Source organism: Chaetodon trifascialis, chromosome 21 (assembly GCF_039877785.1).
Source record: "Chaetodon trifascialis isolate fChaTrf1 chromosome 21, fChaTrf1.hap1, whole genome shotgun sequence".
NCBI classification, from domain to species: Eukaryota; Metazoa; Chordata; class Actinopteri; order Chaetodontiformes; family Chaetodontidae; genus Chaetodon; species Chaetodon trifascialis.
The window spans coordinates 20,328,277-20,351,672 of NC_092076.1; the positions used below are offsets into that span (position 1 = coordinate 20,328,277).

Genomic DNA, 23,396 nt, shown 5'->3' on the forward strand with positions numbered 1-23,396 from the left:
CCTTACTCAGGGTTCCAGTTGTTACCGCCAGAAATCTTTGTACTTGTAGAAAGCTCTGTATCAAAATTGTGTAATAAAACAATTTAAAAAATTAAAAATAAAATACAATGAATGAATTTGGGAACAATAGGAAATAATTTGAAATCTAAAGCAAAATTTAATCATAAACTAGTCCCCATTTGATTACATTAGTCTCCACTTCATTTCACTAATCAGGACTTCTCTTTTGATGTTATTTTTTTATGTTCCCAGTTGTGCCTGCTTTGACAGCTTCACAGTTTTTCAGTAGAATCTCAAAGAACTTTTACTTTGCACTTCATCATCTGAGAGTGAAATACCATAACCTCCAATGCAGAGATGGAAGTTAGTTTCTGATGTTTGAACAGGAAATATTTCTTCATCATGACTAATACATGAGGTCATTGCTTTCTGGTTGGCATCTCTAATCAATAATTCTGCACGTTACCATTTTTGCTATTGCCACATCATAGAATCACACATTCAAATCACAATTGAGTACACAGTAATATCACTACTGTAACTTTCTTCACTGATCCAAACTCAGGAGGTCTTGTCACAGATGAGGACAGAGAGCCTGTAGATGTTGAGAATGACAACCAGGAAGTTTTTAATGGCAAAGAAGATCAGCATCTGGTGTACCACATTGAAGTAGATCATGACAGTGAGACGGACCAGCAGAAAAGGCCCGTCTTGGATAAACAAAGCCTCCACAGTGCTCCAGATATCAGTCCTGAGGTGAGAGAGGAGGGATGGGGCAGGTTCTGAGAGGTCCTCTGAGGATGCACCAATTACTGTTGAGACAAATAACTGCCTTAGCTCAGGTGTAATGCAGGTGTGTTCATTCGAAAGATGTTAGTTATCCTGTAATCTGCCATATTTTCATTGGAAAGATGTCTGTCATCCTATTGCTTAATCACTGTTTGATACATCACAGTAGGGGTTCCCCTTGTTGGAAGCATTTACTAGGTGGATCCTTCCTACATCACAGTGCATAGCCAGAGTGACTCAAGCCATTCTGAGGGCCCAAAGTAAGGTTTAACCCCCCTATACTCAATGTACACAAGTTTAATATCCAGTCTCCTTTTACATCTGTTTTTGGTCTCAACCAACTCCTGAGAAAAATATCTGGCTCTTGCTACTACTACCTTAGCTGCTAAATGCTCCATTGTGCTCACCAGCTTGGTATTAACTGTGTCTGTCTCCTGTTGGTAGTGTACAATGAGTTCATCAGAGCCTTTTCACTGAAATCAGCAGCTTCCTGCCGCTTGAAAGTGAGGTTTGTGGACAGGAAACCAAACAATAACCCAAAAATGGCTAAAAGGCTCCATAGAGCTGAGGGGAAGTGCAGAAATGGGTGCGTGACCTTGTCAATATGCACAACCCCTTATTGGACATGGTTATTTGATCCATAATTCATACACTGATACTGATTAGTGCAGCTTTGAGTAATGTAAGAACAGTCCTTTGAAGTTTTATACCACCAAATGCTATGCGTGAGGCCAAATTACACTGACAGCTAAAAATAGATCATTTTCAGTATGTATGTAATGTACACATTTCTAAAGGCTTATTGTGGCATTGCAATCCACTGTAAAGTTGTAAATAAGGAAAGCTATAAACCGTTTTATTGTAAATTGTCTGCCTTTTGGGAACTGTACAATACTAATACTAATACATCTTCTCCAGACAGGACACTGATATTGGATGGTTCCCCAAAATCCCATCTTAAGTTCAATGCCTTTTTTATGTCCATTGGAATTTTCTGAAAACCAGCTTTTCTCACAATATTTGTTGGCAACTATTGAGGATATTAAAGAGCTCAGCTCTCCAGCAAGAAAGTCAGATCTACCATCCAGATGACATTACTTCCTGCAGTGACACTGAATGTAGGACATACCCTATATCGTGAAGTGCAGAATCATCAAATGTGAATGTAATTCCTAAGATTTCCAGGCTGCTAAATTTATTGTCTTTAGGGATCTGTACAATGCAGTACCAAGATCCCCATCTTGTGTAGATGTATTGTGCAAAGCAAGATAGTTGCTGATAAACAGCACTCTATTGTCAGCAAAAGTTGAATGAAATAAAGAACTGTGCTGTACCTGAGAGATGCAGTGGAAACTGCAGCATGCTCCAGGTCCACACAGCCAGAATAATGTAGACCATGGCTGGACTGCTGTCACTGTTTCTCACACACACACACACACACACACACACACAGACACACACACACACACACACACACGCACACACACACACACACACACACACACACACACACACAAAGTCGTTTGACTTACATTGATTGCGTGAAGATGTACCCAAACCATAACCACAATTTGCCTAACCCTAATACTTACGATCTTAACCTAACCCTAACCTTGACCACTGACCCCACAATCTGCTGTTTTCCAAATGCAGTCATGCCTTGTGATTCCCTAACTGGACAAGCCACCCCCAATCAACTGGTCTTTAGTCCAAACTTTGTCCCCAAAAGTAGCCTATGTCAGAAACAAACACACTCACATTTAGTTTCAACTTGTTTTATCAGACAACAAGTTCAATGTAACAACTTCTTCTTTCCCTCTCTCCCCCATCCTGTTCCGCTCTTACTCACTTAATGTCAGACAGTGTTTCAGAGGTGAACTCAAGTATGTCAGCAGCCGTGCCCACAAAGATGAGCAGTAACTGGGAGAGCTGGTCCCTGGTCAGCTCTCCAGCAGCAGGCAGCAGCCACTTCCCCAAGATCAGTAAAATGAGCAGGATTTGATGTAAAGCCAGGATCCAGTCGTTGGCACACACTGAGGAGAGAGGGACCCCCTTGTGCAGTGACACATGGTAAGAAGTGAAAGAGAAACACAGGATCAGCCGGTTTACAGGCTAAAACAGTTTCAAACATCAAGGCTTCTTATCAAGTGTGAAGCCAGTCAGCTGATCCAGGAGAATAATAGTCATTTTATGTAAGTCCAAGTCAAGTCTCAAGTCTTTGGTCAAGAGTCTAAGTCAAGTCTCAAGTCCTTTTCTATGGCGTAGGTAATTATTCTATGGTAATGGAACTTGACTCTGTTGCCCCTCTAAAAAAAGTAGATGATAAAACAGAGGAGATTAGCTCCATGGTGCTAATTCACACCTGGCAAGACAGTCTTAAAACATTCAGGAAAGCCCTCCGCAGTGTTGGAGTAGCCTATTACTCTTCACTAATAGAGGAAATAGAGGAAAGAACTATCCCAGGTTTCTCTTCAGCACTGTAGCCAGGCTGACAGAGAGTCACAATTCCATTGAACCATGAGCTTCTTTAATGATAAAATTCTTACTATTACAGACAGAATTAATCACCTCCTGCCTGCAGTAGGTACTGATTTATTTTCATTATTTTCACAGAACACAGAAACCATAGAAATTGTTATTAAACCCATTATATTTTTTGACCATTTTTCTCTTGTCAACCTTTACCCAACTAACTAATTTCAATAATTTCATCATTAAAATTGTCAACCTGTGTTTTAGACCCCATCCCCAGCTGCTTAAAGACATTTTACACTTAATTGGCTCCTTTTTATAGATATGATCAATCTGTCTTATCAACAGGCTACGTACCTTTAAAGTCCTTTAAAGTAGCTGTATTAAAACATCTTCTTAAAAAACCTACTCTTGATCCAGGGATTTTAGCCAAATAGAGACCTATATCCAACGTCCCCTTTCTCTCAAAGATTCTTGAGAAAGCAGTTGCTAATCAGCTGTGTGACTTTCTACATAACAATAGTTTCTAGTTCAGAGACAGCACTGGTTAAAGTTACAAAGAACTTCCTAATTGCATCACACAAAGGACTTGCATTTGACTATGGTATCCTATTGCAGAGACTGGAACACGGGGAAGTGGGAACAAGGGAACTGCACTAAGCTGGTTTGAAGCCTATTTTTCAGATTGATCTCAGTTTGTACACATTAATGATGAGTCCTCTGTACACACTAAAGCCAGGTACAGAGTACTATGGAGGACAGAGCACTAGGCCCTAAACAATTTATAACAGTGCTAATGGATGGCATTGCGCTGGCCTCAAGCACCACTGTAAGGAATCTTGGAGTTATTTTTGATCAGGATATGTCCTTTAACTCCCATGTAGAACAAATTTCAAGGACTGCTTTTCTTCACCTGCACAACATTGCCAAAATCAGGCACATCCTGTCTCAAAATGATGCAGAAAAACTAATTTATGCATTTATTACTTCCAGGTTGGATTATTGCAATTCTTTACTCTCAAGCTGCCCAAATTCGTTGCTAAATACTGTTCAGTTGATCCAGAATGCTGCAGCACATGTTCTGATGAAAAAATGAGGAAAAGAAATCGTATTTCTTTGATATTAGCCCTCTGCACTGGCTCCCTGTAATATCCAGAATAGAATTTAAAATCCTTCTCCTTACGTACAAAACCCTAAATGGTCAGGCACCATCTTATGTTAAAGAGTTCATAGTACTCTATTACCCCACTAGAACATTGAACACTGCAGGCTTATTTGGGGTTCCTAAAGTCTCCAAAAGCGTAATGGGAGCCAGAGCCTTTAGCTATCAAGCTCCTCTCCTGTGGAACCATCTTCCAGTCTTGTGCGGTAGGCAGACAGCATCTCTACATTTAAGAGTAGGCTTAAAACTTTCCTTTTTGATAAATCTTATAGTTAGGGCTGGCTCAGGCTCGCCTTGGACCAGCCCTTAGTTACGTTGCTATAGGATGAGACTGTCTGGGGATTTCCAAGATACACCGAGCTCTTGTGTTCTTCTCTCCCTTTCCACCTGCACACTTTCATGTCCTACCAAGGCGTATTACTAACTTAATGTCTTTTGCAGAGTCTTTGTGCTTTGTCATCTCATAGATTCCCATGGATAGTGGTTGAACCTGAATTGTGGATTATAGCTACGTTTCCTGCCATGGACCTGCCTGACATTCACTGCAACTGTTACTTCTATACATGCATGCATCTGTCACAGACATATATCACATACATAAATATATATCAATACATTTCTGCCTTAAAAAATATGAGTGCTGTCAAAAATATTGCGTTAACGCGTTAACGCAAATCAATTTTAACAGCGTCATTTTTTTATCGCAAGATTAACGCTCTTTGTGACCTAGTGAACTTGTAGTTTTTTTATAAGCTGTGGCCACTGCTTGTAACATAAGAAAAACTACAGGATCCGTATGTAAACCAGAAACAAAATAATAGGCACGCCCCACTCGTGTGTTTGGTCTCGTCTGCTTGCTAGCTGTAAAGGAGTAGGCTACCAGTTTGTGTGGATGTCAAGTGCAAAATGTCGACATGGATGCAAACAAGATTCTGAATGGAAAGTTTAGTTTCAAAAAGTTGCCAGATGGGTCGACTGACAAGACCACAGTTATCTGTGTGTATTGTTGGTGTGAACTTATGGGGTGCCGTGTGTAAAAATTCAGTCACACTTTTCTAGCTGATATATTTTGAATATTTAACTCACTTTTCTCACATTTAGAGTTAGAAATTAAATGGGGAATCAAAATGGTAAATCTAAATCCTAAATCTAAATGTTAAATCTAAATCTAAATGCTAATCTAAATCTAAATCTAAATCTAAATCTAAATGTTAAATCTAAATCTAAATGCTAAATCAAAATGTGTCGCCAAGTGTAAAGCTAAATATTTAGAAAATATGCAAATAGCCCACGCCTCTCAGCGTGCACAGACCTGCCCACACCTCTAACCGCCCGTGCTGTGGATGCGGAGGCGAAGTGAGGGGAGGGGCGAAACATGGCCGGTTCTCTCCAATCAGAGGCATGGCCACCGGGGTGGCTGGGGGTGGCAGTGGCAACCCCTGGAATATGATTGGCCACCCTGTCTGGCCACCCCCACCAGAGCAGTCAATCAGTTTGTCCGAGTCGACATTCAGAAATATGCAGGATGTCACTTTGCTCTGCACTTCAACTCACGCAGACTTGCACTCAGCTTGCACTATTCCGCTTCATAAGGAGTAAACAAGGGTAAGTTAACAGTCGCTCACAATGTGTAGTGTTAAATGATTTACAAATGTTTAAATTAAGTTGATAAGTAAGTCGTATCTAGAGTTGGCACAGTGCACTAGCTTAGCATAATGAATTGAAGTCAATGGGAAACATTTGCGACAGCTGGGATAGGCTCCAGTCCCCCCACAACCCCAAAAGGGATAGGCGGTATAGAAAATGGATGGATGGATGGATGGATGGATGGATGGATGGATGGATGGATGGATGGATGGATGGATGGATGGATGAATGGATGGGAAACATTAGCCTGCGCCGGTAAATGTGGAAAAAAAAACAAACGTCACAGCAACCCAAAGCTAGACTAATGGACTATAAAGACACACTGTATGCACATACTGTGTATGTGTGTGTGCGTCTGTTGCCTTTCAAACAAAAATGACAAGTTGCTTTATAAAATACAAGTGTGGAGGCTTTTCTAGAGTGGAGGATAACCATTTAGCGTTAGCTTGATTTTAGTCTTCAAAAAGATTTATTTCATACACATGTGCAAATGAGACAGCTTGGGGTTGCTGTAACATATAGAGGATGATATAATTGCATGCCATACCTATCCTGTGTGTTTCAGTTTAAGGAAAGTGATTTTCTGACTTAATATTATGTCTAACCAAACAATATGCATGATTTCTTCAGGGGCAGACAGTGAAAGGCAGAGAAATAGGATGAAAAGGACACAAAACACTGACACCTTTTTTAAAGTAAAGAAAATAAAGGCTGTAGATAACAGTGATCAAGGTATCAGTCACTGCATCCTGAATCAGTCACACCCAAACTCGCACACCACCTCTGCCACAATTGGGCTGGACTGTGGAATGGACAGTTTTAATTTAATCAAGAATTACTGATTCAGTTCTGTTTAATACTTTACGTCTATTTTAATACTCTTTATTGTTGATGAGTGGAAGTGTGGTTGTTGTTTTAACGAGCTAAAGGACAGTTGAATCTATCTATCTATCTATCTATCTATCTATCTATCTATCTATCTATCTATCTATCTATCTATCTATCTATCTATCTATCAAATAGGAAGGAATAGATAAGTAGCCTATAGCATAAAAATTTTAAATGAACTGAACAGGATATGTCCACAATGTCAACAAAGGCAGCAGGATGTCTTAAAATTGATCACATTTGAATTAGTATTAAAATTTCAGTTAATGTTACACTTGTATTGACATTTTGAGTAACTGATACAACTTTTCCCAGGAACTATGCACAATGATAAGGTTGAGGGCCCATCATGGGCAATTCAGCATTCTGCAGTTAGGCTAAATATTTAAGTCATAATGAATAACCCTAGGCAACTGAATAGAAACAGTGTGTGTTTAATTAACTTCTTGATGCAATAATTGAATATTTCTTTGTCTGATCAGACACTACCCCTAGTGATCAGTTGGATCACGAACCTGTGAACCATCAGGAGTCTCAAAGTCAAAGCTGCAGTGACAGTGAAGAGCCCCCCATGCTTCATACCACACACCATTCCACCAACTGGGTATCTGATCTCTTTTGCTTTAAGATTTCAGAAAGCTTATACAAATAATTTATCAATGATGATCAAGTCTAGTGCATTACTCCAAGAGGAGACCCAGCTTTTGTTCACAAGATTGTTATTGAATTCAGTATCACTGACTTCTACATTGTGTATTATAAATGAAAGTCGTGTATTATGCATGGTCTAAAAATGTGTGTATAGTGAGACTGATTTGTTTAAGTGTATATGCGTTCCGCATGGTTGTTGTTAGAGTTGTAGTAAAGCTGTTCATAACTAAACTAAACTATTGTTTCTGTAAGGTAACAAAGAGGTAGGCATAGATACCTATGAAACACAAGCATTTATCTTGCTGAAACTACTACTACTACTAGGTTATACACCAGTATACTCTTCCGGAGCACAGATCAACCCACTCAAAAAAAAAAAACTACTTCCGCTGGTACCGTCCATACCGTTAACAGTAAGTTACTTAGCTAAAACTTAAACTTTTCACTGTGTTTGTTGGGAAGATACTGCTAGCTAACCGAGCTGGCAAGCTAACTTTTGCCAGTGTGACTGGGGTACTGCCGTCACGTCAGTCGTCTTGAAACAAGTGGGAAAGTTAGCGTTAATTTACAAGAGCGGGTGGAAACTTCCGGTTTTCAAAATAAAATGGGGGTGTTAAATGTATTAAGATTTAATATCTAAATATATGAGAACTATGTTAAAAATATAATGCTCGTATTTAGAGTATAAAACACACTTAATTCTCATTCATTAAACCTAAGCCTGCTCTATGACACACACCTCTTTTTATTCCATTTGGACACAATTAATATTTTTTATGAATTTCTCATACCAGTCAAAATGTAAATATGAGCATTATAGCTCAACAACTCCCAGGTCATGTGACCTATTGTGACGTGACCGCAGTACCCCAGTCACACTGGCAAAAGTTAGCTTGCTAGCTCGGTTAGCTAGCAGTAGCTTCACAACGAACACAGTGAAAAGTTTAAGTTTTAACTAAGTAACTTAGAGTTACCGACGGTACTGGCGGAAGTGCACCTTGGAGTGTAGCATGCACACCTGCCATAACCGCCCGTTCAAGCTCTCCTAATTACAGAGAACTGGCCATGTTCTGTCCTTCCCCTCACTTCACCTCCGCATCCACACTAGGGCAGTTACAGGTGTGGGCGGGTCCGTGCGCACTGAGAGGCATGGGCTATTTGCATATTTTCTAATAGTTAGCTTTATACTTGGGGACACATTTAGATTTAACATTTAGATTTAGGGGCTGCACGGTGGCGCAGCAGGTAGTGCGCATGCCTCACAGCAAGAAGGTTGCAGATTTGATTCCCGGGTTGGGCCTTTCTGTGTGAAGTTTGCATGTTCTTCCCGTGCATGCATGGGTTCTCTCCGGGCACTCCGGCTTCCTCCCACAGACCAAAAACATGCTCATTAGGCTGATTGGTGACTCTAAATTGCCCCTAGGTGTGAGTGTGAGTGTGAGTGTGAGTGTGAATGGTTGTGTGTATGTGCCCTATGATTGGCTGGTGACCGGCCCAGGGTGTACCCCGCCTCCCACCCTTTGACAGCCGAGATAGGCTCCGGCCCCCCCGCGACCCCGAAAGGGATAAGCGGCATAGAAAATGGATGGATTTAGATTTAGATTTAACATTTAGCATTTCGATTTCGATTTCGATTTAACATTTAGATTTATCATTTAGCATTTAGATTTTTGATTTAACATTTAGATTTAGATTTACCATTTTGATTCCCCAATTTCTACCTCAAAATGAGCTAAATGTGAGAAAAGTGAGCTAAATGTGAGAAAAGTGAGTTAAATATTCAAAATATATCAGCTAGAAAAGTGTGACTGAATTTTTCGGCACCCCATATGAACTGAATTATCAACGTAGCACATCCAGTCTGAAATACCACTTAATGGCCAAATACACGGCGAATGCAAATTCTCTGCCGCCGCCTCCGTGTCAAAACCAAGTGACAATGGATGGCTTTCGACAGAGGCATATGGATGGTATTGTGTTCAAAGGAAACTTAAGAAAGGAAAGTTTAAGCCATGGTTTAACTGCACTATAGCCTGAGTCCTAGTTTACAATGATGTGCACTTTGTAACTTTATCTTGTATCACCCTGCTTTGATCCCTTAGAAAGGGTTGTTGAAGGGGCTTTTTTGTAACCAAGTATTTATTTTTTTGTCATCTGTTTATTGACAGTGTTAAAATGTGTGAGATTTGATTCATTCAAATGTGAATGACTGCTCAAAGTGAGAATGTTAGTGTGAAATGTAACACTACACATTGTTTTCAATAAAAACATTTGCACAAAGCAAGCCTATCCACTTTTCCATGTTGATAACAGTATTAAAATGATAATTCAAGGGACATTCAGAATAGATCAAAATGTGCGATTAATTTGCGATTAATCGCGAGTTAACTATGACATTCATGAGATTAATTGCGATTAAATATTTTAATCGATTGACAGCACTAAAAAATATATTATATTTATATTAGAAAACCCTTATTGAAGTCTAACTCAAAGAAGCTTTTCATCTAGATATAACAGTGAATGATGGATGAACATTATTCTTCTAACCTTAGTTTAACAACATTAAGTTAACCACTGCAAGATTATCAAAATGTTAACAATAATCAATTGTTATTTTAAAGAAGTCAGACAATAATTTTACTCTTTTTGATCATTCTGTGAGAAATTGTGATCTGATTTTATGCTGCACACAGCATGTTGTCTGAGGACAACAGGGCACAGTGAAAGGAACTAGTTACTTTGCTGAAAAGTTGGGTATCATCTGTCACCTGTAGCTCTTCATCTAACTGCTCACTGTGGCTGCTTGTTCTTGTTCCATTATGCCCTGCAATATTTCAAACTGATCTACTGTCACAAAAAGCTGAAAATTACCATTATCTTGTTTTGTAAATGCATTTTTGATTAACAATGCCAGTCAGTGTCAATATAACAGACAAACATTGCCCTGTGACTACTCCATAATAAAAGCCAACTTGTGTTTCACCAGGTAAATGCTTTTAAGATGCAGCAGTAGGAAATATTCAGTTTGCATTAACAGTAACTTAAAAGCCCTGACACCTTGCCCCCACTGTTGCACAGAAATGATGTTGCTTATTAATCAAAGTATTTAAATTTTTATTCTACATTTTGGCAGTTATGTAGGTGAAAGTTAAAGGAGAAGTATTATGGATTAAATACATACAGTACCAGTAAAAAGTTTGGACACAGTCAATTTTCTCAGTCTTCTCAGTCAATGCTGTTTCTTTATTTTACTATTTTCCAGATTAATTAATACTGAAGACATCAAAACTATGAAAGAGCACACGGACTTGTGTGGTAAACAAAAAAAATTCTATATAAAAATAGGAAGGAAAATATGTTTTATATTTTAGATTCTGCAAAGTAGCCACCTTTTACTTTTGCTTGCTTCACCTTTGCAGACTATTTGCATTCTCTCAGCCAGCTTCATGAAGTAAAATTACAATTACGGTTATTCATTTGGCAGACGCTTTCATCCAAAGCGACGTATGTATGAATTCATACACAGATGGTGCAGCAAGTTCTTTTTGCTGTTCAGTATCTTGCCCAAGGATACATGTTGGCAGCTTTTCCTTCACTCTGCAGGCCAAATCATACCAAACCAAATCAAATGCGTACAGGTCAGGTGACTGTGGAGGCCAGCTCATCTGGTACATCACTCCTTCACTCTCCTTCTTGGTCAAATAGCCCTTAAATAGCCGGGAGGTGTGTTTGGGGTCATTGTCCTGTTGAAAAACAAATGATGGTCCCACTAAGTGCAAACCAGATGGGATGGCATGTCGCTGCAGAATGCTGTGGTAGCCATGTTGATGAAGTGTGCATTGAATTTTCAATAAATCCCCAACAGTGCCACAACAGAACCAGAAATCTCAAATCTGGACTCATTAGACGAAAGCAGATTTCCTCTGGTCTAATGTCCATTCCTTGTGTTTATTGGCCCAAGCAATTCTCTTCTTCTCCTTGATCTCCCTCAGTATTGGTTTCTTTGCAGCAATTTGACCATGAAGGTCTGATTCACACAGTTTGCAATTGAGATTGATTTATCTAGGCTCTAATCTGAGGTGCTGTTAATTGGAGATTTCTGAGGCTGGTAACTGAAATGAACTTATCATCTGCAGCAGAGGTAACTATCCTGGGGTGGTCCTCATGAGAGCCAGTTTCAACAGTATATTTTTTGTAAATACACTTGAGGACACATTCATAGTTCTTGAAATTCTTTACTTTACTAGTGGAGCAGATCTTGTCATAACACAGATTACTCAGTAGTTGAATAGAGCTATTTACTGTAAAATAACACTGCTTCTGCACAACACAACCGATGATCTCAAATGTATCAAAAAGGCAAGAAATTCCACTAATTCCCTTTCGACAAGGCACAGCTGTTAACTGAAAACCACTCAGGTGACTACCTCATGAAGCTGGTTAAGAGAATGCCAACAGTGTGCAAAGCTGTCATCAAGACAAATTTTGATGTCATCAGTATTAATGTACAATGTAGAAAATAATAAAAAAAAATTCAGCAAAACCATTAGATGGGAGGGTGTGTCCAAACTTTGACGGGTACTGTAGATATACAGAGCAGACTTTTCATGTTGAGCTTGTAATTGTTTTTATTTAGGGTGGGTCCCTCCATTAAAAGCAGTCAGCTCTATGAATGTGCTCGGGTTATAAGGGGAAAAAACACCCACAGCCTTACAACAGCCTCTTTGAGGTGAACCAGTTGAGCACTGAGCAGGAAAGGAGTCCCACTGTCTAGACATGTGAGGACATGGAAAAGCAAAAATGCAGAAAATACTACAAGGAGGATCCCAGCAAAAACAAGATATTTATCATCCTGCAACTTTCAACAAAGGAACATTATTATGGAATTTGGTTATCCTACCTTAGCTGAAAAGCTTCCAAATACTCTTATATTCCTTAACTGAAAAGTTGTTTCTTAATTTACATGACAGGGACATTGAGGGAAGTCACTTTTTCTAGTTTATTTTGGACAACATTGAACTTTAAGCTATCATATTGAATTTGATTTATCTATCCAGACCGCCACCCTTTACAGCCAAACAGTGACACTGCTGAAGTCTATTAATGTAATTATTAAGAAATATTTTTCAAAAGTAGTTTAAATAATTTAACCCTTTCACTGCACACTCTCTGTTGTTTTGTTTTGTTAATTATTTGATATAAATATACATTTAGGACATGCATTTTAGATAATAAATAATAAGTTTAACCTTTAACCTACCTCTGGTGGCTCGCTGCCATTGGTTGAGTTCCTCCAGAGTCTGAAAAGACTCTTTATACTTTCACTTGAGTCAAGTTTTTCACACTGCAATGAGAGAGACAGACACACTGAAAATTTTCAATTAATTCTGCATAATAGCATGAAACTCTCAGAGTAAAGGGGAATCTGATAACATGGAATATATGCATGATACCATTGAGTCAGTGGATTTGTTCTCCTGGTGGTGAAGCTCTAAAATCCATAATGATGGGATAATACTGATGAGGAAGAAGAAGATAGCTGGAGAAAACCTGTAGGGAAAAAAAGAAAAAACATCCTTACAGAAATATTGTTAGAATCCTAAATTCCATTCTCTTTCCTGGTCTTTACGACCACCCCATTACATTATAGCTAAATATTATACATATGTGTATCCTGTGAAAATGGACTGAAGTAGAGTAGCTCATACCATTTGTAATCATTTCCCCTCCTTCTTCTCAGGGTCAGGATCATCTCAGCCACCAGAGGCAGGTAAAGGATGGTGAGAAACCAGTAGAGTCCATTGTTCTTCACCCACACCACTCTCCACACCCCTATGAGAGAGATGAGGATGAAGAGAGACCTGGTCACCACAGCACAAATGAACTTAAAGAACATGATGCAAGTCTTCAGCTTTGTGAAGCACGCTGGGAGAGCTCTGACAGTCCCAGCTTCTGCATAGGACAGAGGAGTTGTATGTGAAAGGTCTGAAGGAGTTCAGAGTTACAGAGAGGGAAAAAAAGGAGCTAAGGCACGCCTCCAGCAACCTCCTGGACTCCTATGTTTTTTCTGTTTACCGCAGTGTTGCTGATATCTTGGTGATATGTCAGTTGCCTGCAGAGACATGCAGTCCAACTCTGACTGAATTGCTGTGACCTGTACAGAAACAAGCCTATGGTCTTGCAGTTGTACTAAATGCTTGAAAAATTAGCTGCAATCAGTAAACTACTTTTTTGTAAGGAATCAGTCTGGTGATCAGTCTGTCTCCATTTTTCAACAAATCCCAAACCTTCTTCCTCTGCGCCATACAGCTTTATCATTGTCCAGAAACTATTAAAATACATCAATGAGCCACACTGTAGGGCTGGATGACATGTCCCTTCATTACCATGAACACACACACAGTTTATTTTGGCTCAGCCCCCCACACCCCATCCTGCTGTCAAAGACTCACCAGAGCACTGCATGTGGATTAATCACTGAAAGCGTTTCTTTTCACAAGCCCAAATCACCTTGAGGTGTACACACAATCATGCACATGTTTTACAGAAATAACATTAAAGTTGATACAGTGAGACAAACCACCATAACATTCTAAACATGCCAGTTTAAAGTTGTAAGACATGAGCTTTTTTTATTTGTCTCTTTTAAAGATGACATGTCTCTGCACTGTTCAGCATGTGAGACTGCAGGCCTGTAGCATTATGGAGCTGATCAAGATAAAAGATTTGACTGTCAATCCTTTGATTTTTTTTTATTTATTTATTTATTTATTTATTATTTTCATTTCCCCTCAAATAGCTTCACAGTATAAAATCATCTTAATTCCACACCACCTGACAGTATCTTATATATTCTGTATCAGGTATTTCCAGCTCCTTGTTGAAGCCATGGAATTTCCCCAAAACTCAGCCTTACATGTTTGGTTTTGCATGTTTTTGGAAGCTTCAGGATCTCCAGTAAAATATATAATAAAGTTCTGTGAGTTTGCACAATGTTTGGCCGCACAGCACAAGCTTGTAATCACTGGTCCCCATTGGCAGATCAGTGGATTTTAAGAGACTAAAAAAGTTTTGGAAATCAGTCATTGTTCATTATTAGTTAATTACAATTCATGCACATGAGATTGTTGCATTTTGTATATTGTGCAGGAGCACGTCTACTGTTAAAAGATTGTACTCAAGATGTTGTTTCCTTATCACCGAAGATCATGCAGAGGACAGACTAACTTCTCACTGAATTTCAACAGTCCAATGGGACAGTTGTTTAGGACTTCCAAGACTAGAATTACTCAGCTTGCAGGACTGAAAAATAGGAGCACATACATGGTTCCATCACGTGTTAGTGACTTTATTCTCTACACCTGTAGGCTAATATGGAAGATGCAAAAATATCATCATACAAGCTACCCTGTCTCCTCAAAATTACTTTTGTATATTACATTGTTGGGGTGAAACATAATCACTGCGTCCCATATGTTCACAGAGAACATTTCTTTGAGTGAATGAAACATCACACTTACATACGTGTTGGCATCACAGCTGCTGTCGTTGCTGGATGTTGTCTCTGTGATGTCACCCAGGTTTCTAAGGAGCCACTGTGACTCTCAGTGACAGCGGCTCCAGCCATCGTTATCTTGGCAGTGCCTAACTCTGCCAAACTCCCAGCCCATCCAAAAATGAGAGGTGGTGTGTGGGTGGAGCTGAGGCGGGCCTAATGAAGCCTGGTTGCTGAAACCTAGCAGCTAGCTGTCACACTTTGGGCCCCTTGATGCCCAAAGTGCCCTTTTGTGATTTGTGTGTGTGTGTGTGTGTGTGTGTGTGTGTGTGTGTGTGTGTGTGTGTGTGTGTGTGTGTGTGTGTGTGTGTGTGAAAGTCCGTCTGTGTGGCTCAACATAATAATAAATAAAACAAAATTATAATAATTTAGATCTACCTTGGTCGCTCACATGATCCACAACGTGCCCTCACTCTGCCGTCGCTGCCCTGACGTGCCCAGACGTGCCCTGCTGCTAATCGCTAAGCTGCTGGCCACTGCTAGTCTCGTGAAACCGAAGAAGACCCGAGGCAGTAAACAACTGGTCTGATGAATAGGTTTTGCAGCGTATTCGCTTTTGCACGGTGTATTCTTGCAAGATGACTGACGAAGTGAAGTGAGCAATGAGCATCCTCTGTGTCGTCCAACTCTGCACACACACCTCTCACAAGTTATAATCACACAGCGCGTGAGAGGCTTTTTTGTTTGTTTGTTTCTGTATATTTCTCTTGTCATGGGCAAAGTGCATTAGCGAGATATCGTGTTATTTTACTGTCAAGCTGTTTTTTCCTATGTTTCTAGAGGCAATGAGGCATGTTATTTTACTAAAACTTTGCAATATGCATATTCACATAATTTTGGACTATTACAGTACAAATATAACAATAATAGAAGAATTTGAATTTTGATTTTCTCAACCTCTCATTTAAACATATCAGTGCTTGTTTGTTTAGAACATTTACACACAAAATAAATATAATATGCATACAAATTATATAACTTTTAGAACCTTGCTGTCAAAGTTGATAGTCAAACTGAATAAAAGCACAAAAATATTTAAATACATGATTTATTTATCATTTAATTATTTTTCACTTTATTAATTTAGCACTAGGAATAATAAAGGGCAGATTATGAATGGATTCAATTCGTGGCTATACAATTTTTGAAAAGGTATGAAATGTCATAGCAGCAGCAGCCCCCTCACCAACCCCCTCAACAGAAGCTGTTTAATGTCCTCCATCAGGTAAAACAGAGACTAATATTGCTTTGCACAGGCCTCTAACAGATATATGAGGTGTGGACAATGATATGGTATGTTGTGATTCCATGTTACATTCTTTATGAATATGGGTTGCTACCATTCAACCGGTTATATTGCAAGGTATGTTTCTGTATGGTGTTTCAAATTCGTGCTCCATGTGCCCCCTTTTAACTTTGAGCACCTGGTCCTCCAAAGGTCTCTGCACGGCCCTGCTTATATCAAACATGGAATGAATGTTCTAAAACAGATAGTAGACGATTATTCATACGTTCCCCAGCCTTAAAAACGTACATTGAGTGACTTGAGAACACAAATAATTAGACTAATAGAACTAGCAGAATACTTCTCATTTAAACAGACGGAAGTTCTCTAATGAAAAGATGAGTGTCGGTTTAAAAAAGAAAATAAAGTAACTTGACACTTCCGCTGAGTAAGTCCAACAGCAGTTTGATAGTGGTGTTGCCATGGCAACGACTCCAACGTCGACATATCCGGATGAGCGAAAAGGACAGGTAAAGATATTGTACAGGCGATAAGTGATCGTTTTGTTTAGAGAATGCTTCGTCAGAGAGAGGACCGCGTCTTCCTCCAGTGGGCCGCGCTGCCGCAGCAGCAGATCCAGGACCTGCTCAAGAAACCTGCGGACGAACTTCAATCGTAAGCGGGCTGGGGCTTTATATTGTGCTTGTGGCGGCAAATGAAAACCAGCTGAAGTCTCATGTCCGTCCACTTCAGAGACTGTAATTAGAGGACTGAATGCATCATTTAACAGACGAAGTCACGGCCGTTCTCCCTTTTTAATCTTGCTGTTTCTGCTGTTTGTCCTTAATAACTGTATTGTATTGTCAGTTGTCCTTTATTGTTTTATGGGTGAAGCTGAAAACCATTTTCGTCAATGTGGACACTGTAGTTCTGCACTATTACAGGGTTTACATGGTTAAACGAGGGTACTCTAGTGTAATCAAAAAGAATCTCTTTTTTTTATTATTTGCATTTTGACATATTTTATTAACTATTGAAATATAACCTACTTTTTTGGAATTTTATTTCCAAACTTCTCAATTGTGTTTCAGGTTCTTCTCTGTAGCTCATTGCCAGGAATGACATTCTGAGGGAGTGATGCTGATGTCTTTATGTTTTTGTTGGAGATAAGATAAGATAAGATAAGATAAGATAAGATAAGATAAGATAAGATAAGATAAGATAAGATAAGATAAGAAGATAGACTTTATTGATCCCACACCAGGGAAACTTAGTCATTGCAGCCAGCAAGTTACAAAAAGCAAGCACAGTGGCATAAAGAGGTCAAAAAGTGGCATAAAGAACCTTAAACCTTGTCCTAAAGGAATCAAATTTAAACATGCTGAGAACTACTGGAATCAGCTTCTAAAATACCCACTGAATATAAAATCTGCCTTGGTTGCTAAAACCCACAAATAAACAAAATAAACAAAACAAACAAACAAAAATGCCGATGGCCCGGATGTCTCATCAGCATTAAAGTGACTCTTTTTCAGTGCACAATTCCTGCCCCTGATTTAGTGTTTATCCGGATCTGCTTTTATTGTCTGTAGGGAATTAAAAGAGATTCTGGGCTTCAGGAACCATCAGACCTGTATGAAGGAAGCTGCCCTGCTGGATTTCTATGTCTGTGGTTTCTGGTGGGCAAAGGAGGCCAACTTCACCCCCATGCAGACCTCCTTCACCATGGCTGTACTGCACATGCTGCTGAGCAACATAAGAGGTGGGGAGGACACACAGAGCCAGAGGGTAACAGGCAGACTGTAATTCACTCCTGTTACTTTAAGTTAAGAAGAAGAAGAAGAATCATCCTTTATTGATCACTGCATTATAGAGTCTGAAACTAATGCCTAGGTGAAATTATTTCTCCGCCTTTATCCCACCCTGGCCGTCCCTGCTCCGTGGCAGACCAGGAGCGGTGGGCTGCCCGCTGACAGCGGCGCCCGGGGACCCAGTTCCTTTGTCACCTTTGGTTTCAGGTGGTGATCTTCTTGCATGTTTTTAGTGGGAGTACATTTTACAGAGGATACCCCAGGTGAACACGGGGAGAACATGCAAACTCCACTCAGAATGGCCCCTTTCAGCAGGCACTGAAGACATGGTGGAGGACACGCCACCAGTGCCCACAGCAGGATTCGACCGGGACTTTCTAGCTGTGAGGCGACAGTGTTACCACTTGTCCCACTGTGCCACCTCCCATTGTCACACACACATTGCCAAACTGCACCTCTCATTTTCTTCCCAGAAGCTAGAACAAACCATTCATTTCTTTGTCTCCTCATGTCTTGACAATTTTAATGTACTGTATTCTTGGTTAAGCTAAAAGTCACAATTACTACTTGTTATTAATGTTTAACAATTCTTCATTTATTGAAATGCTTATTATTGTAGTTTCCTATAACTGTGAAGCACTTTGAAAGGTTGAAAATTTTACTTACTTGCTAGATACATGACAGACAGTAGTTATGCAGTCAGACAGGGAGGTTGAAAACGAATGTGTCTCTATGAATGCAACTATCTGGAATGTACTCAAAATAATCAGTTACTCTTAGCCACTGCATCCGTTTTATGCTTCATCAGATCAGATGACATGAGGTTAAACTTTAAAGTACTACACCAGTGCTTTTGCATGCTTTCACCCATTAACAACTGCTGTCTTTTAACCAACCATTCCTGGCAGCCATTGGTTTCCACTGATTTAGAGTATGAAAATCAAGTAGGATACTTTTGATATTTGAGCAAGTGAAGCCAAATGCAAGACACAAAGAGGTGAGGAGACTGGAGTTTGAATAAAGAATAATTTATTGCAGGGGCAAAAGGGATAGGATGGGAGCTGGAGAGGAGCTGGGCAGGAGGGGTAACTGCAAACGTGGGGACTGGGCTGTCGAACAGGAGGAAAGCCTGGCCTGAGTTGAGCCGACAGTCCAGAGAGTGAGTAGCTGGAGTAGCTAGTAGCGGGGGTCCAGCGCTGAGAAGCAGGACTGATGAGATGAAGGACTGGAGACAGGGACTGAGCAGAGCAGACAGAACTAAAGGTAGAAGAGAAAGCATTAAGCAGGGGGAAACTGGCAATGTGAGCTCTTTCAGGGCGCTTGAATGCAGGGAGAATGCATGAATTTGCAGCAGGATGTGAAGGTTTTTTATTTTTAGATATATATTTCAGTGAATGTGAGATGAGAAAGTACCAAAAAATGTTAATTTACTGCCCTCACAAATGAGCACTTGATCTGTAAAATGTGTTGCCACAATGCAGAAGACGAGTAAACTAACATGACAGGTGAATGCATTATATAACTATGTACCCTGTCAAATGTATCAGTCGCAGCACTAACTTGTGCTTTCTTGCCATATTCTAGATAAACAGATGGTTTTAGTGGAGAACTTGATGGAGTTTGCTAAGGCCTTAGATGCTGCGTGTCGCTCGACTTCAGATGGAGACACCACTTCACTTCTAGACAGAGAAGAAGCCACTGCACTCATGAGTTACATCAGAAACAGGTATGAAAAGGGTCTCACATTCTCAGGTAAAACCTACAACCTTCATCACGAAATATTTGGGACAATCCTTGCTTGTGAACAACTGAGCCTTTTGAGGATGCCCCTTTCATACCCAATCATGGTACTATCACTTGTTACCAATGAACCTGTTTACCTGTGGAATGATCCAAACAGGTGTTTTTGGAGCATTCCACAACTTTCCCAGTCTTTAGTTGCCCCTGTCCCAACTTGTTTGAAATATGTTGCTGGAATCAAATTCAGCATCAGCATATATTTAAAAAAATCAATGAAGTTGATGAGGTAAAACATTCAACATATTGTCTTTGTGCTGTTTTCAGTTGAGTGTATGTCAAAAAGGATTAGCAAGTTGTCACATTCAGTTTGTCTGTTTAACACAGTGTCCCAACTTTTTTGAATCAAGGTTTTATACATTACATGATTTTTTTCACACTCATTCAGTGTGACTCATTCAGAGATGCATACCTCCTGTAAATCCCAGCCAACATGTTCATGTGGGCCCAACATGGGTCAGTGATATGCTAGCATAAAAATGTATCCATCCATTTGCTTTGTGCAAGCCCCATGTGGGTTATGGTAGTGTGACATACCATAGATTTTTGGATCACACTAACCAAAGTTTAACCTACACGAGTTACAGCACATGTTATATGTTGCACATAAGGACCACTTTTGTACCCCTTAATGGCCAAGTCATCATCCCACATAACGTAAGTGGGAAGGAGGTCCTGGTGATCACTTCTTGCATGTGCTCCACCTGTCACCCACATTGACATTACTTGCAACACAGAGGTGGCATACGACACATGGAGCTGACAGACAGATCTTTATACAGTACCAGACTAACTCTGACTGTGTGGGTGGTGGATATGTTGATCGGATTAAGTCTGAAGAACCTGAAATCACATGCTTAAAAGCTTTTAGTAAAATACAGTAAGTGGGCAAGTGGGACAGTTTGACTTCTTGGGCATTTAAAAATCAGGAACAATTGAGGGGTAAAACCCATGTCACAATATAAGAAAAAAAGGTTATTAAAATATTGTCAAAGTTAGGTGGTCTCTACTTTTTGAGTGCATCACCCTCCATATATCCTGCAATTCATTTGTTGAAAAAAATGTTAATGTTAACTTTTTTATTTTTACATGAAGCTAAATGTAGACAAAGAGACAAAATGTATTTAAGTACAGTACTTGAGTACAGTAAGTGCACCAACTTTCCACCACTGCAAACCCATAAGTTTACCCTGCTTCCATGTGGATTTTATTTCTGAATAGAATTTTTACCACAGATTTTTGAATGACGCATCACAATAATGTCCTGTGAAAGAAAACAAAATTACAGCCAGTATATTGTGTGATTTTGTTGTATCATTCAAGATAGATGTGTTAAAAAGCTCTGCGCTCTTGTAGACTGTATTGTGTTTTAATAATTTAACAGACCTTGTCTATTCTGTTGGCTGTAGACTGTTTCAGAAATACAGACTCTACGAGCTTCTCTTTACCACATCCAGAGAGGAGCTACTGACAGGCATGGAGGTGAGGCAGTTTGTGACTTTTTTGTGTGCGTGCGTGCATGCGTGCATGCATGTGTGTGTGTTTAAATGGTGTTTTAAACATGCTGTTTTCCAGAGGACCATTGAGGTGTTCAGCTGTCAGGATGCTCTCACTCCATTGGAAGAAGGCATTTCCACTCAGCTCTACTTCCAGTAAATGTCTCTGCAGACAATGAACAGGTGATGATAGACAGATGGTTGTCTGGATGGTCAGCATCAGTGTGAGCTGTGACTTGTGATTCCTTCATTGTCCACAGTAGGGCGTTGTCCGTCCATGGAATCAAACTGTCCAGTGCAATCCACTGTACACACAGTCCACATTATTAGACTGCCTCATTTGAATCACATAACAGATACATACATTTAATATATATTATGAACTAGGTTAATATTTCTACATTGTCTGGATGTATGGAACAGTGACACAAATGTTAGACATGGTAAGGTGTTCCCTTCATTTTTTCCCTTCACAATAGTTGGATTGCCTGTTGACAGAAAAGAATAATAATAAAGCAAGCTTTTTCTGGATTATACATATGGCCTCATATAACATGTTCATTATGACATAACGTTGCAATATACATTGACCTCAGCTTTCTCTAACATATAGTCCTGGCCAACCAAAGAGAACTCTGGAGCTCAAATGTAAGAGTCGTCATGACAAGCATGACCTGAAAATGATCCTCAAAATGTTAAAGTAATAGTTCAACATTGTAGGTAATACACTTATTCACTTACTCTCTGAGACTGAGACAAGAACGTTGACATGAATCTCATGTCTGCATGTTACAAGGCTGGAGTCAAGATGTAGAAACAGCTAGACTGGTCCAAAGGTCAGGAATACAGCTCTGAAGCTGTTGGAAGTCGCATTAACATGTTATTAACATGTCGTATCTTATAGTTTAATCTGTGCACAAATGGAATTGTAAAAACAAGAATTTGTGTTTTTAGAGTGACATTCAAAGACTATGAAACTGCTTCATATAAAGCACTGCACTTCATAATTAAATTCTCAATTCATCATAACTGGGATGTTACCTTTGACCAGTGCACAGACATACTGAAAACCTCACAGCAGAGTCAGAGCACTTCAATAATGCAGGCAGGAATGCATGAATTTCAGATGGGATTTTAACATCTGTGAATAATGTATGACCTTATATTGCAAGCTTATATGTTTGCATTCCATATAGTGTTCCCACAGTGTACATAGTGTACATTGCATAACAATAGTTGGTGTCTGTATGTAGTCAGTTTTGCAGTGAAATGAGATGAAAAGTACAATGAACTTTACTGAGTATAACTCACAGCAGCCTAACTCACTAAATAAATCTCAATTTCTAGAGTTGAACCCAGATTTAATAGGAGATGGGCCAACAGTGCACTTTCACTTGCTCTCATGGTGTTTTTACTGTGAAATACGTGATAAATAAAGAACTCCATTCCGTGCCTTGGGTGCTTTCAGCCTTCCATTCAGCAGGATATTCCAGAAACAGAGATCTGTTTTTAGCCTGTCGCAGATTGCCTGTGCTCTTCCACTTTACTTCCTTGTAAGTGGTATTTTATACCCTCCATCTTTTCTCCCTCTCCTTTGCATCTGTGGTAATAATCATCACTACATGTTTTATTTAAAAAGCTTTTATCAAGGCAATATCTCAAACTGCTACAAGGAAAGAAGGGTAAGATATGAAAAGCTCTCTGTCTGTGTGAGTAGGCAGGATATTTGAGTTTCCCAGGATTCTAACTTGTGGCTCCCATCAGGTCTTACAATGCTTTGAAAACTAAACTGGAGAGTGAAGCAGAAGGAGAAAATCATATGTGGGTTTAGAATGCTTTCATTTAGAAGTACACAGTCACACATGCAAAATAAATTCAACTATGCTGTGAGGACATAAAC

The 23,396-nt window shown here is 39.6% G+C and overlaps 2 protein-coding genes across 2 annotated transcripts; one reads left to right on the top strand and one right to left on the bottom strand.

Moving 5' to 3' along the window:
* Window positions 1-539: 539 nt before the first annotated feature.
* On the bottom strand, window positions 540-13,555 carry LOC139349846 (transmembrane protein 26-like). The gene is made up of 6 exons (XM_070990861.1): window positions 13,321-13,555; window positions 13,066-13,162; window positions 12,873-12,956; window positions 2,639-2,841; window positions 2,124-2,203; window positions 540-812 (listed from the first exon to the last, which is right to left on the bottom strand). The coding sequence occupies exons 1-6, from the start codon at window positions 13,506-13,508 to the stop codon at window positions 562-564; spliced, it is 903 nt and encodes a 300-aa protein (XP_070846962.1). The 5' UTR covers window positions 13,509-13,555; the 3' UTR covers window positions 540-561.
* A 3,296-nt stretch (window positions 13,556-16,851) lies between these two features.
* On the top strand, window positions 16,852-22,953 carry cabcoco1 (ciliary associated calcium binding coiled-coil 1). Its single transcript, XM_070990925.1, has 5 exons — window positions 16,852-17,067; window positions 17,985-18,154; window positions 19,788-19,929; window positions 21,410-21,482; window positions 21,576-22,953. Exons 1-5 carry the CDS (start codon window positions 16,967-16,969, stop codon window positions 21,654-21,656), a joined length of 567 nt encoding a protein of 188 aa, XP_070847026.1. The 5' UTR covers window positions 16,852-16,966; the 3' UTR covers window positions 21,657-22,953.
* The last annotated feature ends 443 nt before the right edge of the window (window positions 22,954-23,396 follow it).